Genomic DNA, 18,673 nt, shown 5'->3' on the forward strand with positions numbered 1-18,673 from the left:
TATCGGCGTATTCCTCTGTCGTAAATATGAAAGGCATCCCTATTACATAAATGATCTACAAACTGCAACAGTTACTATGTGGTTTCACTTGAATACACTGTTAATATGTTCTTTGACTGAACAATACAGAAAACTAACTCGTTTCAAGGTTAGGAAACGACTGAAACAACTCGGTAACGGTTGTCAACATGACTTAAACGTTTCTGTATTCTTAATGGAAAGTAAACAAATGTACTTGTATAATAAGCTTTGCTTCTCTGGATGTTCTGGAAAACTACTGCACATACACGTCTGGGACATGTTCTATTAGATTCACCAGACCAATAACAACAACAATTAAGAATGAACTTGGAAATTACGACTGTGGTTCTGCATCAGCTCTGGAATATTTTGGAACAAATGAAATTTTATGCCAGACCCGGACTCGAACGCAGCACAAACTTTAATTTGTTCTGAAATATTCGACAGCTGATGTAGAACCATAATCGCAATTTAGGAGTTCGTTCTTAGTTGAAAACGGCTGTTGATCGTCAACGCAGTATCTCAGACACAGCTCTGAAGACTAAGCCTAATATTTCTCTCTCTCTCTCTCTCTCTCTCTCTCTCTGTCTTTCTCCATACGAACTGGTAATGTAAGGCCCAACGGTAACGACCGAACCACGGTGTCATCCTCTGTCTTTACACATCATTGGGTGCGGGTATCGAAGAATGTGTGTTCCGCACACTGCTCTCCTTACCGTTGTCAATTTTCGTGACCAGAGGCGCTACCTCTCAGTCAAGTAGTTCCTCCATTGGCCACGCGAGGGCTGAATGAAACAGTGCTCAGCAGACCCGGACAGTGACCCATCCAAATGCTAGTCAGGCCCGACAGCGCTTAACTTGATGATTTAATGGGAACCAGTGTTACCACTGCGGCAAGGCCATTGGCAAGCCTTACGTTTGCTGTGGCCCAGTGCATGATGTGGTGCTAGACCTATTTTTCTTCGCAGAGAGCATCATAACGGGAAATATTTACCTGAAAATGGCTGCACAGTTCCTGCTACCACAGATCGAAGAACTACAGCCGTGCATCATCTTCCAGCATAACAGTGCTCCACTACATTGGAGAATGAACGTGCAGGATACGCTGAATGACACATTTCCTGTGAAGTGGCTCTGGGTCTTGATGGTCCCATTGCATGGCCCGTGCTCTCTCCAGGTGTCATACCATTAGACTTCTTTATGTGAGGTTATGACAAGGATCACGTGCACACAGCACCTGTCAATAATATTGCCACTCTTTGTCCACAAATCAGTGAAGCACTAATGCTGACCAGTACATGGGCAGAACTCGAATATCGCCTTGATTTTCTATGAGGGGCGATCAAACTGTTTGAGGGTGTTGCTGCAGCATATATGCAATTTAGCGCGATTCCGATGCGGGTATAGAAGCACTGACATGCAGACAAGGAAACAGTGAGGCATTCGTATATTTCCGATGTGCGTGTGTGTGTGGTAAATACGGAAATGTGAACTGTGGCTATATCATTACCAGATGCGTCCAAACAGGACCAACATGCTGTTATTCTTTTCTTGGCTGCCAATGGACAACCATATGTAGAGAGTGAAGAATACATGCAGTCAAGGCGAAACGTCTGGGAAAACTCCAACAAGCAGTGCTACTGCTTCACGATAACACAAGTCCTCATGTTGCAAATGTTATAACGGACAAGCTACGCCAACTAAAATGGGACACACTCGAACAGGTGCTCTATAATCTTGGTCTCTTCCCATGCAATTACCACGCCTTCAGTACTGGTACCTTAATGAAGGTCTTGAAGGATCGATGATTCAAATTGGAAAAGGATGTGCAGCTAGCAGTTACGGACTTCTTCATGCAGCAGGATACGGTGTTTCACCAAATGGTTATCTTCAATCTGGTGCGTCAGTGGGGTGATTGTATCAGTGCTCACAGCAGTTTTGCCTGATTGGCATACCGATTCTGTTCTGTACAGCCTTTGAATAGAAACTTTTTGTTGGCCAATATGTGAGCAACGGATGGAGCACGTTACAATATTTATTCGCTGACCACAAATACTTTGACATCAACTTTATTAGGTATAGATGTAGGCTTATTACTTGTTAGTGACTCATGAAAATTTATGCTACAGCGGGACTCGAACCTGGATTTCCCGCTTACAGTATGCGGACGCCTCGACCACTTCGGCTCTCCTTGCACGCTCCTTGGACCGATCCAGACTTTCATATGCCATACAGCCTACATCCCTTATGCTTGCAACATTACATTGTGTTCCTGCAATAGCGAGAATGAGACTACGTGTTCCAATACTCGTCTTCGTTGCTGAAGACGTTAACGCACGCTTGAGTGATGATGCTTGGCATGGGGTTCAGCAGGTTCGAATCCTGGCGCTGGAAAAACTTTCGCTGCCAGTATTCGGCTGGCAAAGTGATGAGTGGTGATGGCGTAAAGTTCCTTATCACCAGACTTTGCGCCAATGTCCTGGTTTAAATACCAAACACGTCCACACTGTCTCATGAAGTGAATGCATGTGACAGTGTTGATGGTGCTCCGTCCGTTGGATGGGGATGTTAAGCTTGGTGGCCCCCTTGGTGCTATTCTTGAGGAGTAGGCTATGTGCTGGCACCAGGTTTCACCTTCTCCCTCCTCTTATCACCACCACCACCACCACCACCACCACCACCACCACCACCACCATCACTACCACTACTATCACTGATGTCATCATGATGATCATCATTACACACCACACCACTACACACACACACACACATACACAATAAATACATGTAGTATTGCAAATATGTAATGGAGCAATGTATTGGAACATGATATAAATAAATAAAAAAATAAAAAACTGCGTTTTCGATATTACTTTTATCGCTTCGTCCATGTACGAGACTAATGTTTTTTACAGCATCTGTTCCTTTAGACATGTAGAACGAAGAGAGAGAGAGAGAGAGAGAGAGAGAGAGAGAGGTGGGGTGGGGGGTGGGGGGTGGGGAGGCACATATTGAAAGTGTGGCAGAACAGAAAAAAACGCATTGAGAGTTGCTAAACTTTTTCAAGAAATCACGACGCTCTCTGTCTCTAATAGTTTTGAAATTATAGGGAAACAGTATGGACACGCTGTATGCGAGGCGTGGGTTTGCCGCTGTTCAGGATGCAGTTTCACTTACGGCTCTTCTGGTGCTGCGGGCGACAGCGTGCTGGCGGCGGTGGTGATGCTGGAGGCGGTGGTGAAGTCGAGCGCCGCGTCGCCGGTGAGGTTGCAGGCGGGGCAGAGGTCGGCCGAGGTGAACTTGGTGGCGTCGCCCGCCTGGTTGGCGCCCGACACCTGCGCCCCCACGCCGATCCAGGCGACCAGCGCGCTCGCCGCCAGCGCCCCGAGCAGCGCGCCCTGAGGACGGCCACCACAACATGCAGCGAAACGCTCACTCACACCCTCCCATAAATCTGCGTCTGCAGCAGGCAGCAAAATTCATGTTGCCATTTCTCTTTACACTATATTTATACAACGCTGTCCGCCCCAGGTAGCTGAGTGGTCAGCGCGACAGAATGTGACTCCTAAGGGCCCAGGTTCGATTCCCGGCTGGATCGGAGGTTTTTTTTCCGCTCAGGGACTGGGTGTTGTGTTGTCCTAACCATCACCATTTCATCCCCATCGACGCGCAAGTCGCCGAAGTGGCGTCCAATCGAAAGAGTTGCACCCGGCGAACGGTCTACCCGACGGGAGGCCCTAGTCACACAACATTTTTATTTTATACATCGCTCCTGGCTGTCATCAATAGCAGTCGAACAAAGCTTCCACTGCTCGCAGTTTAGACACCAACCAAACTGTGGACAGGATACGTTGCGCACCACTGTAGTGATTTTTTGTTGGGGCCATTAAACAGTAAAACATTCAACAGAAATCCAAAACTAACAGAAAGTGCCGAACTGTAATAAGTTACAAGTAAAGAAAATGTCCCTCCACAAATAGGGCTTAATATGCGACTATCTATGAGTAGGGGGAGGGCTTTGATCAAGAGTATCAGTGATGCTCCAGCCCCCTGTCCGCCCCCCTCCCCCCACCGTCCCAATAAAAATCTTCTCAAACCGAACTTACATTCTGCCCTGCCAGACAGGCAGACGTATCAATTCAGTATCAGTCAGGAGAAACATAGGACATGTGAAGGCTACCGACCAGTAGTAAGTGCACCCAGTGCCATTTGTCGTGAAACCTCAAACCTGTTTTGTCTTTCAGCGTGAAAGTGGTATGAGTCGCCTGAGTATGTTCTTGGCATTAATATGTTGTCTGGTATCAATTAAATTATCCCCCTGTCTAATCTTGATTGCCTTCCTTAATTACACTGACCCAGAAGTTTGGTGCCTGCATCACGAAGTTGGAATCTTAGTATTTTATTTCATGATCATAGGTGGGGTGAAAGCTGATTAAAGCTCCACAACTCTAAATCATTTGGAAAACTCATACTTCAGAACCACTAAGGACTACTGATGAAATAATCTTTCATTATTTTATTTTTGATGCGCAGTCTGTGTCAATAGTTTTATGCCACTTGATGAGGATTCGTTGATCAAAACTGGTCCTGGATGAATGTTTATTTCATCAGTACTCCTTCGTTGTTCTGAAATACGACTCTTTTTTTCAAACAGCTGGTTTAGTCAGCCATTCGAGAAGGGTATAACTGTTGTTAAACAGTTCTTATGTTTTTCCAAAATACGACAGGTTACATTCGCAAGGTATGTGGTACAAATGCGAGTTTCAGAGCTATGAATTTTCTTTCATACAGCTTAACAGACAGTTTCCTCTCCACGAATAATGCAAGTTGTCGAAGTGTGGAGGCTTGCGTGCCTCAGCGATACGGATAACCATACCGTATGTGTAGCCACAACGCAGACGCCAGACTAACCCGTGGTTCTTGAAGCGAAATGGATGCAGTATACTCGGATGGGACGCAGATACACTTTAACGGCCACTATCCCATTGTTTGGAGTCCATCCCTGGTCACTGAACTACGCTTTGAGACACTCCTCAGTCGTTGACAGATGGGTTAAGAGTGGCACAAATTCCGGTAAAATACATTGTTGAGAATTTGTCGCCATTACTCATATCGCAGTGAACGCCAGCCCCAAATACAGAGGACTCGCAAAGTTCCAATAGTTGAACAATGCCACAATCAAGTCATGTGTGTAGCTGATGTGCATAGGTGAGCAAGGTCGCAGTTTCTGTCTTCGTGAGGAAATATATTCCTAGCTGTACCGGGCACAACGTTCTCCCAAAGATATTGTGACCAATCCTCGTAGTTTTTTAACCATTGTGCTTATTATTGTGGATATAGCAATTTATGGACCATGGTCAACCACTGTATGGCAACAAGGTACAGGTTTATTGTGTGTTGCGTGTTGCAGACGTATCAGCAATAAATGTCAATTTACACAGCGAACAAGCGAATTTATGGGTCTTCTTGTTTTGACATTTATCAAAGCTGTGGAACTGTTGAAGCGTGAACACCTACATAGGTATAGTGAAACATCGAATAGGGTTAAAAAAATCGCTGTACCAAAGTTTGGTGCTGAACTAAACCGCGTGTCTAAATTATACTTTGGGCGCTATAACCAAAGTATTAGTCACTATTTGAGCTTAAAATAAGTTCTGTGAGCACAGCCAGATAATGTTTTCGACACTTGCCGTTTGTAGGATCGAACTCATGAGATGGGAGGACCATGTGCCTTCCTTCATAGAGTGTGCGCGTCATCTCAGACCCTGAAAGTTTGCCAGCTGTTTTAACTCACGTTGAAATTACCTTTCACCAGAATGGATGTAGTACGATACAAACAAGGCGCGCATTTCGAACAAGATTGGCCGTAATCTGAGGAAACACGGTGTGAAGTGTCTTTGTTTGGACCACCATCTAGGATTAGGGCCCTTTCAGATTGTGCAAAGGGTGATCTTGTTTCGCGTTAAGGTCAGTCTCTGCAGTATCCCCAGCAGTTGTGGCAGATCATACATCAGTTAGATCATAAGGACCACGGAGGACCAGTGCATACAGCATAAGCGTCACACATGTTTACGACAGCCGAGAAAATCTGCTATTGCAGAACATTTCATTGCTACCTATCTTCTAGAGAAGAAAGGAAGTAAGATTAGAGTTTAATGTCCCGTCGACATCGAGATCATTAGAGGCGGAGCACAAGTCCGGATTGATCGAAGGATGGGAAGGAACTCGGCCATGCCCTTTTAAAGGAACCAATCCGGTATTTGCGTGGAGCGATTTAGGGAAATCACGGAAAACCTAAATGAAGATGGCTGGGCGCGGGATTGAACCGTCGTCCTCCGAATGCGAGTGCAGTGTGCTGACCACCGCGCCACCTCTCTCGGTACCCATCTTCTGCTGGAATATAACAACTGAGAGGTTCTATAGTGCACTTCCTTTTACTGGGATAGTGGTCCGTCCCGATAGCTGAGTGGTGAGCGTGATGGATTGCCGTCCTACGGGCTCGGGTTCGATTCCCGGCTGGGTCGGATTTTCTCCGCTCAGGGACTGGGTGTTGTGCTGTCTTCATCATTTCATCCCTATCCGGCGCGCAGGTGGCGTCGAATGTAATAAGACCTGCACCACGGCGGCCGGACCTGCCCCGCAAGGGGCCTCCCGGCCAATGACGCCAAACGCTCATTTTCACTGGGATAGTGTTAGCAAGCAAGCTGTTGACATGAAAGTAGTAAGTGATCTTATAACTAGAAGGGGGAAGTTTTGATCTTGATTCTGCTTGGAATCGTGCTCTCTCCCTGACCAAACGACAGAGGGATACCCGTTGTCGGTTAATATTACGTTATCAATCGTCTGACGTCAGTCATCTTTTGATGTGTTGTGCCGCTAGTTGTTCATAGTGTATGGTATGTTTCTGCATACCCTGTCAATTGGTTTCGTGGTTCGTGCAGTCCCTCCTGCGAAGAGTTTAAATCACAAGGCTCAATGCTCTCTCCCTTCTGCTGTGACTCGAAAATGGCGAGGTTTTCACCTGTCCAAATATCGGCGATTGTCGAAGGCGCCAATCGGCTTCATTCCAGTAACTTGTTTAAAAAATGGTTCAAATGGCTCTGAGCACTATGGGACTCAACTGCTGAGGTCATTAGTCCCCTAGAACTTAGAACTAGTTAAACCTAACTAACCTAAGGACATCACAAACATCCATGCCCGAGGCAGGATTCGAACCTGCGACCGTAGCGGTCTTGCGGTTCCAGACTGCAGCGCCTTTAACCGCACGGCCACTTCGGCCGGCGCAGTAACTTGTTTAAATACACATTATTTTTGTTGAGGGATTGCTTTGCGGCGTTTTACAGTTCTACTGAGACGTTTCTGTAGAACCTGCGAGTGTACATAGACAACTAGATATACCTTCGTACATCCGTATTTAAATTGGATGATGGTGGGACATCAGCTGGTATAATTTTTGTTAAAAATTGAACTCCTCCAGCTGTACTTAAGATTTCATATTTATTTGGCTACTAGTTTCGACGTTGCGTCAACGCCATCTTCAGGCACTATATAACACACCATACGTAAAACAAACAATGTGAGACATCAGTAGTCTGTGAGCTATTGCACAAAATAAATATACAGTATTATAAACATATTATATAAAGGATGACTTCATTAAAAATAGTCACATTTCGTTCATTTTCATTAAGATGCAATTTACCTTGACATCAGCAATTTATATGGTACAAACAAGTACAAATGAGGTTATATATACACGGTTATTTCCATTACAGATCAATACCAGACATTTGAATGAAATGGGGGTATATGTAAGTCTAGGTGACAAACCATTACTCTTAGAGATAATAACATAGGCATCAAACAGTACTAAAATTGTGTTAAAAGCGAATAAATAAACCCTTCTTTGTGTGCACAATTTAACTAACGGGAAGGAAAATATGCATTGCCAATCAGACTATGTAAGGTATGATTCCATTGTTTCAAATAGTGAGGGGTGGGAAACGAGGAAAGGAGAAACGTTTGCATAACACTGTATCGTCATCACTATAAAGTAACAAAGTAAATAGGTTACTTAAACAACATCAATCATAACGATACGAAACAAAAGTGAGGAGGAACTGGAAGAATGGTATGGAACCCAGTTAATATATTAAAAGGTAGTCAATGGTGTAGAATAAATACACATGAGTCAATTCATGAATCTACTCATTCCAACAAGATAAATGTAAGCTAACATGCCACCAAAATTGAAATGGTACTTTTGGTTCCATATATATATATATATATATATATATATATATATATATATATATATATATATATATATATATATATAACCTCATTTGTACTTGTTTGTACCATATAAATTGCTAATGTCAAGGTAAATTGCATCTTAATGAAAATGAACGAAATGTGACTACTTTTAATGAAGTCATCCTTTATATAATATGTTTATAATATTGTATATTTATTTTGTACAATAGCTCACAGACTACTGATGTCTAACATTGTTTGTTTTGTGTATGGTGTGTTATATAGGGCCTGAAGATGGCGTTGACGCAACGTCGAAACTAGTAGCCAAATAAATATGAAATCTTAAGTACAGTTGGAGGAGTTCATTTTTAATAAAAACTAGATAAATGGCCTCAGGAGGTCTTTACCTTGTTGTTGGCCCACGGGAAGAACATCCCCAGCGAGAACATGCCGAGCGTCACTCCGCCCACCATGCCGTTGAAGCTCAGCGCCACCTGCCACAACAGACGGAGAACAGACGTTGTCAGTAAGCTGCAAAACAGTACCAATTTTGTGCAAGGCTGCAGAATATCACTTTTACGTATCAGAATTCGCTCACGTTTGGACAAAAGAAGGTGTTTCACATTTACTGTCCCAGCTGGCAAGAGTACACAGTGATCTTATCGGCTTCCAGTGACGACTGACATGACCAGACAATGGCCCAGCGTGGAGTAATGATGTGCCTCTTCACTGGCCGCTAAAGCTTCAGTCCAGCTCGTCTACTCGTTTACACGGAGCATTCGAATCGGTGGAAATCGATGTGCTACTGCTGTACGAAGCAGCTCCACCTGTCCCCGTGCATCATGCCACGACAGTATGGGTACATGAGTACTATGTCCTTAATTTACTGTAAACTTTGCTTAGACCTGTCTTAGTATATGCGCCTTTGTGCAGTGAAAATGTTAATCAAATGTCAGATTTAAATGATTTGTCAAAAGAAAGGGACTTTGTGTGTAATTTATACAAATAGTAATATTCTATTTTTCTCCAGTAGTATAAGAAAAGCGCCATCTTGTCACATAACGCATTTTGATTGGTGTTGGGTTCTCGGTAGTCTCCTACATGTCCCTGGACTTGACCCTGGTGCCAAACCACGGAGGAAATCTTCCAAATATGCATTAGCAGATGGTGCTTGGTCTTTCCACCAAGATGTACGTACCTCTGGAGTTCCAAAATTTAAAAGATAGGAGACGCAGTTTTTGTTGATTACAGTTCTACAACTTAAAAATGCAATGCTGTGTTTCTGTACTTGTATTACCTCAAATAAAACGTAATACCGCAGTATTGATGGCACCTAGAACAAAAACATTTTCCCTCCTATTCTGTCGAGAACCGACGTTTTTGAGACCGTGGCTGTGCACAAAATACGCTGTCGAAAAAAATCCCAAGACCAAGAAATAATTAATGTAAAGTAATGACACTTCAGAAATACATTTGTCTTGGTAACATGTTCAGGTGATTACAGTTGCAAGATCACAGGTAAATGAAGCGCGAGAGAAGTGCCACTGAAAATTCGAAATGCTGGTACATTAACAACCGTAGTAAATTACTAGAATGTTGATCGCAAGGATGCAAACATGCATGCATTGCGTCGTACAGGTACCGGATGTCAGTGTGAGGGATGGAGTTCAGTGTCTGTTGCACTTGATCGGTCAGTACAGCGAGCGTTATTAAACAACCAGATAAATTAATGCTGCTATGGATGACACTGGAGTTGTTGTCTGATGATGTCGCATACATGCTCGATTCGAAACGGATCTGATGATCGAGCAGGCCAAGGCAACATAAGGACACTCTGTAGAGCATGTTGAGTTACAACAGTGCTATATGGGTGAACGCTATCCTGTTGGGAAACACCTCCTGGAGTGCTGTTCATGTATGGCAGCACAGCAGGTCGAATCACCAGACTGACGTACAGATCAGCAGTCAGGGTGCATGGTGCGACCACGAGAGTGCTCCTGCTGTCATACGAAATCGCAGTCAAGACGATAGATGTAGTTGTAGGTCCAGTGTGTCTAGGCTGTAGATAGGCTGGTTATAGGCGGTCGCCTAACCAACACCCACTCATGTCTGGCACCGAGACAGAACCGGCCTTCATCAGAAAAAGAACAGACCTCAATTCCGCCCTCCAATGAGCTCTCGCTTGACACCGCTGAAGTCGCAAACGGCGGTGGTTTGGGGTCAGTGGAATGTTACACTACAGGGCGTCTTGCTCGGATATGTCCTTCAAGTACGCGAAACGTAATGATTCATTGCTGCTGTGGACGCCGACAGTGCGTGGAACTGCGGCGCAGTAGCATTTTATAAAGTCAACTCTCTCTATGCATTTTGATTTGCCTGGAAATGGATAAATGAGTAAACTGTACCAGCGTTTCAGACTGTACTTTTAAGTATTTGGCTCCTTCTGTTGCCAGCTGTAACTTTAGTGAGAATGTCAGAGCGTGCAATGCCTGCCGAGATAAGAAAAACATTGTAGCAGAGAGAATTGAGAGGGGAACTCCTTCACCAAAGAAGACGAAGTAAATATTCCTGGATTGCAGTCAAGAACAACTGCCAAGATGAGAAACATAGAAGCAGATATCCTCGGTGTTGCAAAGCAGGTTAAATCACTTAATAAAGGCAAGGCCTTCGCTCCAGATTGTATACCAGTCAGGTTCTTTTCAGAGTATGCTGATACAGTAGCTCCCTATTTAGCAATCATATACAACCGCTCGTTCACAGAAAGTTCCGTACCTAAAGACTGGAAAATTGCTCAAGTTACACCAATTCCCAAAAAGGGGCATAGGAGTAATCCGTTGAATTATAGGCCCATATCACTAAAGTCGATTAGCAGTAGGGTTTTGGAACATATACTGTGTTCGAACATTATGAATTACCTCGAAGAAAACGATGTATTGACACATGGCCAGCATGGATTCAGAAAATATCGTTCTTGTGAAAAATAACTAGCTCTTTATACACGTGAAGCAATGAGTGCTATCGAGAGGGGATGTCAAATTGGTTCCATATTTTTAAATTTCCAGGAGGCTTTTGACATCATTCCTTACAAGCGTCTTCTAACCAAACTGCGTGCCTATGGAATATCGCCTCAGTTGTGCGACTGGATTCGTGATTTCCTGTCAGGAAGGTCACAATTCGTAGTAATAGACGGAAAGTCATCGAGTAAAACAGAAGTAATATCCGGCATTCCCCAAGGAAGTGTTACAGGCCCTCTATTGTTCCTGATATATATTATCGACATAGGAGGTCGTCTGAGTAGCCGTCTTAGATTGCTTGCAGATGATGCTGTCATTTACCGTTTTGTAAAGTCATCAAATGACCAAAACGAACTGCAAAATGATTTAGATAAGATTATGGTGCGAAAAGTGGCAATTGACCCTGAATAAAGAAAAGTTTGAAGTTATTCACGTGAGTACTAAAAGAAATCCGCTGAATTTCGATTACGCGAAAAGTCACACCAATCTGAAGGCTGTAAATGCAGCTAAATACTTAGGGATTACAATTACAAATACCCTAAACTGGAACTATCACATAGATAATGTTGCGGGTAGAAGAAACCAAAGACTACGATTCATTGGAAGAACACTTAGAAGGTGCAACAGGTCTACCAAAGAGACTGCTTTCATTACGCTTGTCCGCCCTATTCCAGAGTACTGCTGTGCGGTGTGTGATACGCATCAGGTGGGACTGACGGATGACATTGAAAAAGTTCAAAGAAGGGCAGCTCGTTTTGTATTATCGCGAAATAGGGGAGATCGTGCCACAGACACTATACGTGATTTGGAGTGGCAGTCATTAAAACAAAGGCGTTTTTCGCTGCGACGGGATCTTCTCATGCAATTTCAATCACCGAATGCGAAAACATCCTGTTGGCACCCACCTATATAGGGAGAAATGACAGCACGATAAAATAAGAGAAATTAGGGCTCGCATAGAAAAATTTAAGTGCTCGTTTTTCCCGCGCGCCGTTCGAGAATGGAACGGTACAGAGACAACTTGAAGGTGCTTCATTGAACCCTCTGCCAGGAACTTTATTGTGAATAGCAGAGTAATCACGTAGATGAGGAAGTCAGAAAGTAAGCTACACGTTTTTAAGGAAGGCCAAGTAACTTTTATTGCATGCTGTGGTACACGTCAAAGTGATGCAGATATATGTCAACATAGTGACCAAGTGTCTGTAAACAAAGGTCGGAACGTCGTAGCAATCGTTCAGTTCGCCGACGATAGAAATACGGTCCTATGTCACGGAGCGGTTCGAGAACCACTGTGTGGACGTGCTCATTGTTGTAAGATCTGTTTACCGCGCAGATGTTGTTCCAGCTTGCTAAAAAGATGGAAATCACATTGTGTTACGGCGTGAAGTAAAGCGCCTGCACGCCAGTCGGGAACGTTAGAGCAGAGAGGGCTGTGAAGGAAGACGTCAGCAAAAAGCACGCTGACCGCCCCCTCTTCAGGACGACAATGCGACGGCAGCGCCCTCTACGCGAAGAGAACATAAGCGCTGCACGCGACTGGTCGCAGCCCAGTTCTACAGAAGCGTCAAGACGAACGCCCTGGATAGAGGCATCAATGTATTACTTCACTTGTGTTGGAATCGTTATACTGAAGAACATAGATTGTACTGCATATCGCCCTTTGCTTGCGACACATCTATGTATTTCTCAACGTTAAGTATTGTGATTTATTCTCTGTAATAAAATTCGTTAATACAATTTGCCTTAATTGTTGTCTAGTGACCCGAGGAAGCAGGTTTCCGAGGCACCCCATATTTGACGAGTAGGCAGGTTACAACATACGGTGTTAGATATGGACTTTCCTACCGGCATCACTCACATCTGCGCAGCCTTGGTCATCTTGTCGGCATGTGACTACGGCTGGACGCTATACTGCATTTGGTACACATACCGCCAGAATTTCAACGTGAATGTATGTGCTATTTAGACGTTTTTCCCTCAATAATTGTACCGTTCCGCATACTTTAGCTTTGGAGTACCTCTCCAGTTGCTGCGCATTTTCACACACACACACACACACACACACACACACACACACACACACACACACTTATACTGTGATGCACTTGTTTTCCGTAATGCAGGAGAACAGTGTCTGGAGTCAAACAGGAACATGTAGACACTTTGTGAGTGTGCGCTACTCTTGCCACACAATGGTCTTCGCGTGGGACGACACGTGCAACGTAGTTTCTAAGTCTCTACGTACACTAAGCGACCTCATTACAGACAAACAGAGAACAAGATTATTTCATCAGCACGACTGCACTTCCAGCAAAAAGTGGCTAAAAGTGATCGTAATTTTGAGTGAAATAACTTCAAGTGAATTTAACTGACATATCTGTGGAAACTTAACTGTTGAAAGTTGCGAACAGATTTTGTAAAATAAAGCTAAGAATTTCATGCAGAGATTGTTGTATTATTGATACTAAAATTCAGTACATAGAGTTAGTGCTTTTCTCTCACGTAATAGATATGGCAATTAATCTGAATTTAAAGCCCAGCATAGTAATTTCTTACCCCTATAGGGACTGTGGCGGAGTGAAAATTCATTCTCGATAATTTTGCTAGAAATTTTTCGTTTATGTGTATTTTTTTGCTTATGGTACTGTAGTGTGCATATGTGGGAATGTGGTTCTTTAACACTGGCAGGTTATTTGTTATGAAACGTATTATACAAATAAAAGGGATCCGTAGACCTCTTTGTAAATTATTCATCACACCTCCGTCAGCACTGATTATATTATATATCTTTTTAGTCTTAATGATTTTTTTTTAAAACAAGACACGCTAAAGAACCTTACTCCTTCAACTTGTTTTTGACTTTCGCCTGTGGTCACCAATCCTTAGCACGCAAGGAATGTAAATTATAAAACTCCATGGCCGCGTTACAATCATTTCACTTCTGCTGATCAGACTTGCAGAAACAAGAATGTCGCACGTTCATCAGACACTGCTATGCTTTGAAGAACATCAGTATTAACAAATTTTACTCAGAGTAGCATCTGGAAGCATTAACGAAAGCAGTATAACAGACTTTTATATATTCGCAGTAGTTACTGTATACATTGCAATAGTAATTATTTTTACTTATTAATAAATCATGTAGAAGCTATGTTCTGTTGTTTAACATTAACATAAAAAATAATACTTTCGCTACCGATTTATAAATAAGTATCGACTCGTGGACGCAGCTTGAGAATGTTGTGCTTCGAAATAACAAACTGTTAAACTTCTCATTAAAAAGCAAGAGTAACAAACATATTGTTCCAAAATTTAGAAAGACGTAGGCATCCCAGCTCCCCTGCCACACTCATCACGCATATTCACACATGCGCGCGTATACGCACATACTGATGGCATGGTCGAACTTGCACCCCTTGATCGTTTATGATGGGTGTGTGTTCCGACTGAATGTACCGTGTACTGCGGACCGTCAAGCGGAGCCTGCTCGCTGAGATTGCCTGGTAGAGGCAGAGCGCCACAATAGCACGCCACGGAGGTGGGCAGTCCGCAGTGTCAGACTGTTTGCTGTCGATGCTATTGTCTACAGGAAAATAATGTCGTAAGAAAATGCAGAGGCTCAAAATTTCTACTTGTTTTAATGAGTAACAGCTCCGTTTCAATACAAAATAATGCCGATAACTAAAAGAACGAATAGACGATTATACAACTACAGCATATATGGAGAGTGGGACACATCACGTCGTTTCAATGTTAAGAGCTAATATTAAGAAGTGATATTCATGGACGAGTAGATAAAAATGTACTACGGGAAGACAAATGCCAGACTTGGATTTGCTGGGAGGTTCCTGCCAGCGTGCAGTGCATCTGCGAAAGAAATCGTCTGCAAAGTGCTAGCTCGACCAATTCTCCAGTGCTGTTCCAGCATTTGGATTCCTTGTGAAGTAGGTAGAAAGCTCCTTGTCAAGCAGGCAGAGAGCTGAAATCGAACGAATTCTGAGCTACGGGGCTAGGGTCGTAACTGGCTGGTAGCGCCCATACGAAACTATAACAGATACTATTGAGAAACTGGAATGTGTATTCTTGAGGGAACGCATAACACACCAACATTTACAGAACATCTAAAGATAACCTAAATTTACGATACCACCTTCTTTTGTAGTAATAGTTTAACTACAACTCAGCTACAAATTGTGTGACTCACATTTTACACATCTTTATGTTAACAGGGTGTTACAAAAAGGTACGGCCAAACTTTCAGGAAACATTCCTCACACACAAAGAAAGAAAATATGTTATGTAGACATGTGTCCGGAAATGCTTACTTTCCATGTTAGAGCTCATTTTATTACTTCTCTTCAAATCACATTAATCATGCAATGGAAACACACACCAACAGAACGTACCAGCGTGACTTCAAACACTTTGTTACAGGAAATGTTCAAAATGTCCTCCGTTAGCGAGGATACATGCATCCACCCTCCGTCGCATGGAATCCCTGATGCGCTGATGCAGCCCTGGAGAATGGCGTATTGTATCACAGCCGTCCACAATACGAACACGAAGAGTCTCTACAATTGTTACCGAGGTTGCGTAGACAAGAGCTTTCAAATGCCCCCATAAATGAAAGTCAAGAGGGTTGAGGTCAGGAGAGCGTGGAGGCCATGGAATTGGTCCGCCTCTACTAATCCATCGGTCACCGAATCTGTTGTTGAGAAGCGTACGAACACTTCGGCTGAAATGTGCAGGAGCTCCATCGTGCATGAACCACATGTTGTGTCGTACTTGTAAAGGCACATGTTCTAGCAGCACAGGTAGAGTATCCCGTATGAAATCATGGCGGTGAATCGAGGAAGTACAGTACATACTGACGAAACTAAAATGAGCTCTAACATGGAAATTAAGCGTTTCCGGACACATGTCCACATAACATCTTTTCTTTATTTGTGTGTGAGGAATGTTTCCTGAAAGTTTGGCCGTACCTTTTTGTAACACCCTGTATATTGGTACATCTGATGAGACTCCCCATTCTTCCAAATTGGCACACAACATAACGATAATTCTGCACATTTCTGTGAACTAATCTCGGGCTAAGAAAATTAGTTATCCTATAAATTCTACTTCACATGAGATATCAAAAGGCACGTACATTATTTCAGATTACTGACAATGGACAATTACGTAATTGTTCATGAAAATGATTTATTCATTAAGTATAAAATTGTTATCATATACTCGAAACAGGCTTAATTTCTCATAAGTACAATAACACGGTAGAAAAAGACAAATATTCATTGTCTTAAGCACGCGACATATTTCGAATTCTTAAAATTTACTTTTAGTTAATTTAATTAGCACTGAATAGGGGATCATGGAGGAATTTTATAAGGGGGCTATGCTCCAGACTGAACGCTGAAAGGCATAATCAGTCTTAAATGATGATGATGATGATGAGTTAATTTAAAGCAAACTGTGTCACTAAATTTATCCTTGCATTTTAATTAACTTAAAAAAATGTAGCTTCGCTTAAATTACTCACTACTGAAAAACAGGAAATGACAGTATACTGTAATTTGAATCATTACCATTTCTGTAACATTCCAGAAAGACATGATCTAAGATACAAAATAAACAGCGCGCCACAATCGGCAGTCGTTGTTGAGGTATGAGACAAGTGCGCGAAGCGTTTTCTCTTTGTCTCACGTAGTTCTCTCGAAAGATGTATGTGAAAAGATTTCTTCTCAAGTTTATATGCGAGATTTTGGGAACAGATATTAAAATGAAAAAGTTTTCTTTAGTGTGAAAAGAACTTTTTGTCAGAAATGCAGGAATGGCAATAAGAATCAGATATGTGAAATAAATCAGCACATCTTCAGGTCGAAGAAATGCTTCTCTGGCATGGATAATCGAAACCTGGACTTATTCATCGCTCCTGTACATCGAAGAATTGAGCCTCGTATTTGGAACTGTTATACAGATGAGTACAACAACAGTCTTTCGTCGAAATTGCATTATGAACTGGTAGTAATGTCATCCTTTCCGATAATATTATAAATGTACTGTAGAAGACGTGTCTGTTGTTAAAAGGTATGTGTTTTAACTGCATATTTAGAAACGTGTTTATACTGCAGTAAACCGTAGGAAAGGGAACATTGTAAAAGGCGACATAGTCGTCGTGAAACCACGTTGGACAGATTTAGGGAATCCGTATTTGAGGAAGGCTGTGCAACATTGTGCTCCCACCATCCTCGGCCATGAGGATGAGAAAAGACAGATAACGCACTTGGAGAATCATATTTCCCTAGCTCGATATGGGTATGGAAGAAGCTTATATTGATACGAAGTACTCTCCTTCCCACGCAGGTACGGTGGGTGTCGAAATGTATTTGAAAGTGGAGACCAGAGTTAAGTGCGAGCTAGACACGGCGAGCAGTGCGAGGACTGGACTCACCTGGAGAACTCCGCCGAGGCGCTCGACGACGAAGACGAGGGCGAAGCTGATGGCGCCGAAGATGGCCGAGGCCCACTTGGCGGCGGTGCCGGCCTTCTCTGGCGCGATGCTGATGGCGGGGAAGGCGCCCAGCATGAAGTCGCTCACCGTGACCGCCGCCAGCGAGTTGAGCGCCGCCGCCACCGTGCTGCAACACACCGGCATTGCAGTGCCGGGGCTCTGCCGCCTCGCTGGCAGGGAATGTCGTGTCGTGATCTGGGAACCCACGACTATGGGGCCACGGTGTTGATTGGGGACGCAGAGCTGTCGTGGCTTGTTGTCGGCTGGGTCGTGAGGGTATGGCCTCGTGTTATTAAGTGGAAACATGGGGATACGGAATTGTGGTGTTTGCGGGATGTACAAAGCCATCTTACCGTTGTGTTGCTTGGGGACAAAAGGGATGTCGTCGTGGTGGTGGCCAGAGAAAACAGATATGGAGTCGTCGTGTCAGGTGGGGACACAGACACATTGTTTCGAGGTGTTGGCTGGGAACACACAGACATGGGGTTGTGATGTTGACTATGTGATGTGGGGTTATTGTGTCACGGCGTTAGTGGTGCTTTGGAGTTGTGATGTTGGCTGAGGAGACTCAGATAGGGGGTTTAATGTCCCGTGGACGACGAGGTCGTTAGAGATGGGCAGAAGCTCAGACTGAGGAAGAATGGATAGTGAAATCAACCATGATCTTTGAAAAGGACCATCCTGGTATTTACCTTAAACGATTTAGGAAAATCACAGAGAACCTAAATCAGGATGGTGGGGTGGGGATTTGAATCTCCGTCCTCCCCAATACAAGTCTGATGTGGTGCAGTGTGATGTGGTGTGGTGTGGTGTCATGTGGTGCAGTGTGGTGTGGTGTGGTGTGGTGCAGTGTGATGAGGTGCAGTGTGAT

At 43.5% G+C, this 18,673-nt stretch overlaps 1 protein-coding gene across 1 annotated transcript in view; it reads right to left on the minus strand.

The window, feature by feature from the left end:
* The window catches only part of LOC126236069 (sodium-coupled monocarboxylate transporter 1-like), a 114,432-nt gene that overhangs the window by 17,197 nt on the left and 78,562 nt on the right, over positions 1–18,673 (minus strand). The window contains exons 11-13 of the mRNA XM_049945123.1: positions 17,743–17,929; positions 8,685–8,771; positions 3,199–3,419 (exon numbers count right to left, since the gene is read on the minus strand). Of these exons, the coding sequence (XP_049801080.1) occupies positions 3,199–3,419; positions 8,685–8,771; positions 17,743–17,929 (495 nt within the window). The remainder of the gene's footprint in view (positions 1–3,198; positions 3,420–8,684; positions 8,772–17,742; positions 17,930–18,673) is intronic.

Source organism: Schistocerca nitens, chromosome 2, assembly GCF_023898315.1.
Source record: "Schistocerca nitens isolate TAMUIC-IGC-003100 chromosome 2, iqSchNite1.1, whole genome shotgun sequence".
NCBI lineage: Eukaryota > Metazoa > Arthropoda > Insecta > Orthoptera > Acrididae > Schistocerca > Schistocerca nitens.